Here is a 9,760-nt window from a genome sequence, read left to right on the forward strand (position 1 = left end):
AACTGGTGGGAGTGCTGCAGGCTGGGTGCACTCTAAAGGCACTTCCAACCTCACCAGCTGCTCTTTCCTCTAAGAGAGAAGTGGGTATTCTGGGCATAAATGGGGCTGTCTACAAAGGCAGGGTGAGCTTGCCAGACGCCAATGGGACCACAGGCAAAGACTTCAAAGGTAGGGCAGCAGCCCCACGACACTATGTTAGCTCTGGCCGGGCTGTGCAGCAACCTCAACCCCCATGTCCCACTGTTAGAGCCTGGGGCAGCTCAGTGCCCTGCTGGAGCCAAGCCACCAGCAACTTTGCATCTCCCTATGCTAAAAATGTCTCTGCTTCTCACGTTCAAGCAAAAAAGCCTTCCCAGCCCCACTCCCAGCATCCCACAGAGAAGATGGGCAGAGTCCCCAAGTACAGCAGCCAGTACATGTCCCCATACTCATGTGAGGTGTTCCCTGGACCACCAGCCTGCAGCCTGGGGAACTCCTGGGAGTGCCGCTGAGGATGCTGTGCCTCCTGCAAGGCTGTTTGTCCTTCTGCATTGCAGGTGCTGCCACAAGGACAAGGATAGGCTCCTCATGGAGCCAGCAGCAGGCTGCCGTGGGTGGCAGGAGTCTGAGCTGGCCAGAGCTCTGGAATGGCGTGGGGATCTGGGGAGGGGGCAGGTGCACCCAGGGCTCTGCTGCCCCGCCTCAGGGGACTGGTGGGGCCACACTGCCCTGGCAGTTGCTCACTGCAGTGGGGTATGTAACATGAATAAAGTTGCTTCCTCCTCTGTTGCCACTCCCATGCAGTCCTTGGGCTCAGGAGGGCACACAGGATGTCCTTGAGAACTCAGTGGCCAGCACCTGACATTTTGGAGGTGTGCCACATCTCTGTGAGCTCTCTTATAAGTCAGATGTTCAGGTCTGTGCTCTGGCCTTGGATTTTTCAATCCTGTGGCTTTGGTGGCCCTGGGTCATAGACAGGTTCTTCTCCCCACCATCCAGGTCTCCACGTGGTTTTACCCGTTTCACAGGCCTCCCTCCAAGGCTAGGGACAGATTCCTTCTCTGCCTCCCCTGGGTGGGCTTTGTGCTGCACATTCTCTGCCTCATGGACCATTCCATTCCCAGCAGGACTCGGCTGTACTTGACATGCTCTGAGCCAGTGCAGCTGAGGTTCACGATCCCAGCTCACTCCAGATGCCACCATCTCAGCCCAGTTCACCTCAGTGGTGCAGGACTGAGGCATGCAGCTCTGGCACAACCCTGTACAGGGAAGTTCATGAGGGCCAGGACCAGCTCCAGCCCTTGCTCCCAGCCTCTGCTGAGGCTGTACAAGTGGGAGCCAGGGTGAAGCCACTGTTCCTACAATGTTTATTTTAGCAACACAAATAAGAGATTAAAATTAATTATTGACTGGTGAGCACAGGGAGACAGGGGCACAGGCTCTGCAGGGATGGTGACCTCCAGGGGAACTGCCCCTCATCAGCTGAAGGTGGGATAGCAGTCCAGTCACAAGACACCTAGACTTCTGATTGCCATGCAGGGAGCCTGAGGTTTCCCTGCAGCTCTGCCATTAGCCTATTCCTGCTCCCAGCAGGGACTTACACCCACAGCTGATGCAAGGTAGAGGTGGGCTGGCTTCTGCTGGGGCTGAGCCCTGGCATGGACGTGGCCAAAGGCAATCACTGAACAGCTGGGCTGGGGTGTTTGGCACTGTACACACAGCGGAGATCTGGCCAGTGCCAGCTTGGAGGCATGGCACGCACTGAGCCACTCAGAAAGGGGCTCCTGAGACACACCCAGCCCAAGCCAGCCTTGCCCAAGTCCCATCGCTGCCGCGAACGAAGCAAGGACACGGGGTTGAAAGCAGAGCGTGTATTGCAAGCGGCTGCCGCGCGTCTCACCAGACTTCAGCCGCCGGGAGAAAAGAACAGAGGGGTTAAAAATGATCCCAGTCTCTAGGGTTACACTGTGTCATGCAAACGGCCCCGGGGCAAGCCCCACCCCAGGAGGGTGTGCAGGCCCAGCTGGGCCACCCTGGCCACCATTGCTGCGACTAGTGAAGGGCCAGACATCCCCCGGCCCTGCTCACCAGCAAGCATGGAGCATGCTGGGTGGAGGTTATGGCCAAGCAGGCACAGACCTTGCTCTTTCCGCATAGCCTGTGTACCTCCCACCCAGTAAAGCGGGGCCAAGGTATGGGGGGGAAACAGCCACAACCCACTCTGCCCAGTAGGGTGGCCCAGGGGACCTTGAAGAAAGGACCTCCTCTGTAAATGTCACTCACATGCAAACTCCAGTGTCCCAAAAGAGGAGGGGGTGCTCCCTCCTCAAAAGCCTGGCAGCGGCAGGGGTCTCAGGCAGAGACCAGCACCGGTCCCATGTCCCACGCAGCCTCCTGCTGTCTCTGAGCAGCTCTGTTGAGCTTGAGGACAAGTAAAAACTACTTCAAACCAAACCCATGCAAGGCAGCTATTTGCTCGTGTGTCTCGGTGGCTGCCAGATACCCTGGCAGCAGAGTTCCTCTCCTCTCTGGGGGCAGGGGGAAAGAAAAAAATGTATTTATTTATATGCAGGGGTCCCTGCCGCAGCCTCATCTCTCTGCCTCCATGGTCACGTTGGCCTTCTGTTCTGCTGTGGCTTGCTGGGAGACGGCGGCTGGCCAGCCCGCAGGCTGCGCTGAGGCTGCCGGAGTCCACATGCTCTGCTGCTGGCCAGGGGGTGAAGCTGCAGGCCAGGTGGGGTTGAAGGCCCCGTGCTGGGGCAGTGGTGGGGCCGGGGGTGGTGGGGAAGTCGCCATGGATGCCACAGGGCTACTGCTGTTGAAGCTCTCGGAGGCCTTGAGGCGGGAGAACATGGTGAGGGCGTCGGGGAAGTTGGGCGGCGTGGCCGGCGTGTTTGCAGGAGTGCACATCTGCGGGAAGGAGACAGACACAGAGTAAGGTGTGAGGGGTGGTCTCCACCTTCTGCCTCCCACCAGGGCCCAGCACAAGGCCCCTTTGCCTCCATCGCTGTGGTACATGCAACTCCTGGACCTGCCCTCTGCTGCTGATGCTGCCTGCAAGCAGCAGTTGACCAAGGCTCAGCAGACCAGTGCTGTGGAGAGCTCCTCTCAGAGGGCCCAGATACTACAGGTGCCTGCTCCTGCACCTGGCCAAGTCGGTGATCTCTGCTCCATGACCTGCTGGTTCCACCCTGGGTCTGCAGCTTTCTGGCTCAGCTCTCACCCCACACTTGGACCCCACCAACCACTTGCTCTGCATGTTTCAAATCCCCAACTATCCCAGAGAGTCAGATGAGGCCACATCAGCCAGCAAGTCCCTAATATACATCTGGCCACGCAGATTAGGGGCTGCCAGGGCATGAAAGCAAAGGGATCCAGACTGGGGACAGCTGGAGACAGGCAGCACCCACACATGGGCATGCTCTCGTGTTTACACACAACAGACACTGCACACATTGTGCCAGGGGCATTGCAGAGCTTCACACGCTCAGTTACACCAGCAGGTACACGAGGACATATATGTGGCTGTGCCTACACAGCCTCTCTCTGCAATGCTGAGGGTGATCTAGACCACTGGCCATGTCCAAAGCACCTTGTCGGACTATTTCCTCTCCGAGAAGCAGCCCCAACCCCTTTGCATGGTTTTGAGGATGCTCCCAGACCTGCTGTCCCACTCACTACACCACCCACAGTCGATCTCCAAGAAAACCTTCCTTGGCAGGCAGCTCTGGCAGTGCCTGGGCAGACCTCTCTGCCAGCACTCCTGAGAGCTGTGAAGCACTGAGCTGGGCATCAGCACCATCCCGAAGCACCTGCCAGCTGGTGCTGTGCCCCAGGCGAGTGCTGGAGAGGTGGCAATGCACTTACCATCTGATGGTGGTGGCTGTAGGGGATGTTTGTTTCTTGGAAAAAAGCACTGAGAGCAGTCTGAAAAAAATGAAATCAGGAAGCTGATGTTATCACTAGCATGAAACCAGGCACCTTCCTCATCCCTGCACACAAGGGCAGGGCTGTGCAAGACCCCAATAATGAACCCAAAACAAGCCTCAGGGGGCAGGACTGTGCCCACAGCTGGTACCCACATAGGCTGGGGCATGCATGGCTGCTCCCATGTCCTCAGGCAGGACCTGCGCCTGCCATCTGCTTGCACCAGTGCAGGTGTTTTTGGGACCACCAATGTGGCTGTTGCTGGAGTAGACCCTGGCAGACATTTCAGAACTCATGGCAATGCTCTACAACTGCTGTGTGCAGGGAAAGCAGGGAAACCAAATCCAAACCCTGCAGGAACTACTTTGGTGTGTGTCCTTAACAGAACAAGACCATGCTTACCACAGCGATGGTCTCTCGTGCTGGGAGATGCCCAGGGCTGCAGTGGCCATAGGCAGCCCACCCTATACACCAGGGCATTTCCATTTCAATTGCAGGCAGGGTATTATGCTGGTGACTGACAACGTTGGTTAGCTTCCAGTTTAGACCAGTCATAATCTAGTAAATGTGTCACATGCCAGACATGTGAGAGTACAAGGCAGGGGTTGCAGGGAGGGAACACTGGGAGCATGGACTGGCCAGGAGGGCAGACACCCAGCCCAGATCTGGGAGGAGGGAGGCAACAGCAGCTTTGGGGACACATGGAACTGGGCTGATGAGGATGGGCAAAGGTGAAGCTGACTCTTGTTCTGTGCCAGGCTTTAACTGAGTCTGGGCTAGAAAACAAAGTTTTGATTCAACTGCAGATCAGACTCGACAAAAATGTTAAGAGAATTGGTTTGGATTCAGTTCTGGTTGGAGCAAAAGCCCTGATTAAGCCCCACTCAACCCTCTCCTCAGATGAAGTCTGGCCTGCAGGTCTAAAGCCAGGGTGCAGAGCACAGGCCTGCAGCCTTATGACCCAAGACTTTGCTCCCTTCCTGCAAGCTGGTAATAGAATCATAGAATTGTTTCAGTTGGAAGAGACCTCAAAGATCAAGTACAACCTTCGACCTAACACCACCATGGCCATGAAACCATGTCCCACAGTGACATGGCCACACACTTCTTAAATACCTCCGGGGCAGTGACTCCACTGGAAAGGAGAAGGGGCTGTGATTGTACCAGCAGGGAGCTGGAGGGCAGGTGCCAGCGCAGGTGGCAGCCTGGAGTGTTACCTGCAAATAAAATAATCATCCAGACCTGGGTGGGGAAGCAGAGTCTGGCAGCTTCCAGAGCTTCAGGGCAGCATGTGATAGCTGGGCTGGCCAGGCCCTTCCCTGCAATACCTGCATTACTCTTGCTGTGTCTAATAACCCAGCACCTGAACTCCACAGCAGCCAGGCTGCAACCTGAAAGCCCTTGGCACCCACAGGCAGGACTTGCAGGATTTCAGTGACGGCCCAGATCAGGAAGAGGGTCTGTGGTCCCAGAGGCCAGCTCCAAACAGGCCAGCACACATCTATGAATGAAGGAAATGGCCGACGGAGATACAGACATCCCAAAGACGGCGCCACTGCCATCCCCACACTACCCTTCGTCCTGGGTGAGGTCTGATGTCAGCACCCACAGGCCTTATCACTCAGGCAGAAAGGATTGTGATAAGGAAGGGGGTTACAGCAAATGGGAAGCATAGGCAGAGGTGTGGGCACAGCCAGATACCATAAGCAGATTATATCTGCTCTGTGTTCCCGCTTTCCAAGTAGCTGCCTGACTAGGACTACGCCTTTGGTAGACAGGGGCAGAAAAAGTCTCTGCTGTCCCCCTGAGCTGCCCACTGATCCCTGCTAGAGCTGGGATGAAAGCTGTGATCTCTGTGAACAAGCACTTCATCACAGACTCCTCTGTCTAGAACACTGCATCTCCTCCTCTCCATCTGCCCCTTTACAAGCACGGCAGAAGCAGCCCCTCTGCCCACCACAATGCCTGCCACCTGTGGAGAATGGCTGACACCTCCCAAAGGCGCCAGGACTTGCAGCAGCCCCAAGACACGCAGGTGAGAGACCCACACACCGCAGTCCTTAGTGGTATGGTGTACCAGGGTCACGCATGTAATGATTGCTGCGATGCCACCTGGTCTCCAGACAGCGTCACAAGCGCTGGGGGCAACGGCACAGCTAATTAATGTTCCTTGGATTGAGGAGCCTGAGCTACCGTTCAGCCCTGACCCTGGACCAAAGGCCCATTGCTCATGTCACCCTGGGTGTGAGGGCCAAGCTTAACACCCAAACAGGCAACCATGTTCCCCCCTGCAGATGCAAAACCAGGAGGTAGATCACAGAGACTCTGCCAGAGTGCCAAGAAGTATCTGTGGTGGCCCAGAGAGAGTGTGGCTGCAGGGGGCAGGTAGAAAATGAATGCAAGGAGACCTGGACACTGAGCAGAACAAGCTCAGCCTGGAGGAGGGGCCACACCCAGCCCTCTGCAACCACTTGGAAGGGATTCTGGGCACCATTTGGTCCCCTGCCCATCACTGCCCAAGCTGCACTTGCACCCAGCTCCATCTCGACTGTGTGTGTGAACTAGAGCTGCTGTCAGTGAGCTTCTGGTGCTAGAGCCACCCTGGGAGAACCCTGTCCTTGGGCCACAAAGGAAGGGGAAAGCAGCTCAATAAGACATAAATACATGAGAAGAGGAAGTAGGAATCCAACCCTGGACACAGCAACTGGAGCCAGACACCTGCTTCTTCTCTTGCTTCCCACACACCAGCTCACTACACTCGGCAGGGACAGGCCGCTTTGCATCAGGAAGAAGGAAGGAATTGGCTGTTTTTCTCAAAGCTGATCTCTTATTACCCTTCTCAAGCAGCCCCAGGGACAACTGGCATGTAACAGAACTGAATAATACTTTCCTACCTGGGAAGGAGCTTGATCCACCACTCAGCCATGAGACTCTGCAAACTCTGAAGAGTCTCCTTGACAGCCTGCTGGGTTCCAGCCCTGGTGGAGGTACCTGCTATTCTCTCTGGCTTCTCCCAAAAAGCCAGCACCTGCGGCTCTGGGATCGAGTGCCAGACTTCACCCAGACACATGCCAAGCTGCTTTCTTCGGCCTGTAAACCTCCCCCTTCCATCAGCCATGGCACTGTTCCAGCTGCTGGAGGGCTGGGCTGGCACGGCCATTCCTGCTGGCACTCACCACAGCTGTCCCTGGCAGTACAGTACAGCTCACAGTGCTATGAGAGCAGCAAGCTACATCATGAGAATGCCTGACCTGAGTCTCTATGAAACAGAAGCAGTGTCACTGTGTCCACAAGAGGCAATCCACAGCCTTCCCACGAGCTGCCCCATTCCCTGGGCATGGAGGGGTGCAAAATAAATGGCTTCCTTGTCGACTTCCCAAGTATGATACAGGCTCTGATCAGCTCATGCTGAATCAAAGGCAGCTCTACGCCCAAGAGTTTCCTGACCTCCTGCCCCTGCTCACTGTCCCACTGGACAAATTCCAGGTGTCCTGGGTTGGCAGGTAACCATGCACAGCAAACCTTCTCTGCAGCCCCCACTACCCACAACTGCTGAAGAACAGCCTCAGAGCAGCACAAGCCTATAAATTGGTTCCAAATCACCAGCATCCCACCAGCCTGAAATTGACTGTGTTTCACAGTGGCATCCCACTCCCTCCTGCTGGTGACCTAACACCCCAGGCTCCTGCTTCCCACCACAGGCAGCAGCCCAGGTGGGAAAAGTTCTGGGTGTGGCAGATGGATTTTGGGATGAGCCTGGTTAACTAAACATCCAGACTGTTTTGGCTGCATTGTGCAGACACCTCCCCATGGTGGTCTTACAGGGTTTCAGGGTGCAAAGCACGCTGCTCTGACTCACACTGCATCCAAAAGCAGCACTTTGAATTCGAGGAGACCAAGCGTGAAAGTGGTGCAAATTACCCTGAACTACACCAATTTATAGAGGGGCAGACACCGGATGGGTACAACGAACAAAAGCTCCAGAGCAGGACAGGCAAGAAGGGAGGGCACGCTGGAGTCAGGAGGTGCCACCTCCCCAGCACGGCTCCCCAAAGCAGCCGTGCCCAGCGGCCATTTTGCAGAGGGAATTAGCTGACCGTTGCACCAAAAGCGAGTGGGAACATGGTAACTGCTCATCGCCACGCGTTTGTTTACAGCCCAGCTTCCTCTGAGTCATGTGAGTGCCGAGCCGGCAGCAGACGGCTGTTTGTACTTGTGCAACTCGGCAAACGGTGGCAAAGTTCTGCGAAAGAATAATAATAATAACAAAAATAAAAAGTCTTCCGAGAGAAAAGCTCCAACTTTTTGTCATCTGCTCCCGGCTCTGTTGCAACGGGCGCGGAGGTGATGGCAGCAGATCCTGCGCGTCCCAGAGGGCCACTGTCAAACCGTATTAGTAAACAAATCCCAGCTCACGTTACACGTGCGACACGGCCACCAGTGCTCCAGGCAGCGGGACGTGGCGTTAAACGGGCACGGCAGCAGGGGACAGCGCTACGGCTTTCCAACCACCCCCACACCTCCACCCACTCGCTCCCTAGACACGCATGGCTTGGCTTTGAACACCTCGTGGCCTCTGGTTTAGCATCTGCAGACGCTGTAGCTGCACGCTGCTGAGCCACCGCCGTGCCTGATCCATCCAACAGCCATCACGTTAACGAACGGCTACGGAATAACGGACAGGAAGGTGCCAGCGGCGCTCGCACCCATTCGGGCAGTGCTGTGTGCTGAGCGAGCGGTGCCCTGTCCACAGGGAGGAACGCGAACCGCACCTCCTGCTCTCCAGCCCGACTCACACCTCCTCGTGCATCGCAAAACAGACTTCAGTGACAAAGGTGCCACTAGCGTCAGATCCATCAGTTCCAGCCTTGAGAGCTGCTGGGGCTGCAGAGGTGAAAGAACAAAAACTCTCTGTTCTGCAGGAGCTTTGCCGGATGCAGCCGTCACGGTCCTAGCTTTGCTCCGTGCGCTGCGACTCCGGGAAGCTACAGAGCAACAGAGCACCCAGAGGCTGCCGCGGGGGGAATTTTACCGCCACCCCTGTCCCACGCGTGACGCTCCCTCCCGCCGATGTCACGGAGCATCCTGCCCGCGAGTAAGAGGAAAAGGAGTCTGGAGGCGGAAAAGCTTTGACCTACAGTCTTCTCTCCCACGGCCGCTCGCGGACTGAAACTCTCCACGGCAGGGACGTGGGAAAGGTCGCGTTGGGGGTCTTTTAGCCCACGGCCACGCGGGAAGGTGCGCTGTCAGGAGGTGGGCTCGTTGCCTCCAGCCCTTCCGCCGACCGGAGAGGAGTCCCGGCGGGCTGCTGGCCCCGGCTTGGCAATCACCCACGCCCCGTGCCTCCCCGTCTCCCCGCACGGGGCCCACGCCAGCTCCGCGCTCCCCGCCCAGCGCGGGGGCACAGAGCAGCCCACGCCGACGCGAAGAGAGGCGGAGGAGGAAAGCGGTGGGGGGGGGTGTGAACGAGCAGGGCCGGGCCGGGCGCGCCCCACTCAAACCGAGCTACCCAAACCCACCCAGACCCGAGCGCTCGGCGGGGTAACCGGTGCCGGCAGCCGATGCCGGGGCGGCGGCCTCACCTCGAACTGCCAGTGGGCCGCCTGCAGCAGCTGCTTGGCCTGGTCTGCGGCACAGCCGGCCGCCAGCACGAACTGGTTGATCATCACTTGGTGCTTGAGCTCGTCCATGGCCCCGGCCCCCCGCCGCCCGCCCGCCAGCCGCCGCCGCGCCCAGCCTGCCGCGCCGCCCCCCGCCCTCACGGCGCCGCCACCATGGCGGAGCCGGCGCGGCTCACGCCAATGTTTACTGGGCACTGACTCACGGCACCCGGCGAGCCCCGCCGACGGCCGCC

General features: G+C 57.6%; 1 protein-coding gene across 1 annotated transcript; it reads right to left on the reverse strand.

The window, feature by feature from the left end:
- Positions 1-1,835: 1,835 nt before the first annotated feature.
- UBALD1 (UBA like domain containing 1) lies at positions 1,836-9,760 on the reverse strand. The gene is made up of 3 exons (XM_064153415.1): positions 9,489-9,760; positions 3,847-3,906; positions 1,836-2,889 (listed from the first exon to the last, which is right to left on the reverse strand). Exons 1-3 carry the CDS (start codon positions 9,594-9,596, stop codon positions 2,569-2,571), a joined length of 489 nt encoding a protein of 162 aa, XP_064009485.1. The 5' UTR covers positions 9,597-9,760; the 3' UTR covers positions 1,836-2,568.

Source organism: Pogoniulus pusillus, chromosome 13, assembly GCF_015220805.1.
Source record: "Pogoniulus pusillus isolate bPogPus1 chromosome 13, bPogPus1.pri, whole genome shotgun sequence".
NCBI classification, from domain to species: domain Eukaryota; kingdom Metazoa; phylum Chordata; class Aves; order Piciformes; family Lybiidae; genus Pogoniulus; species Pogoniulus pusillus.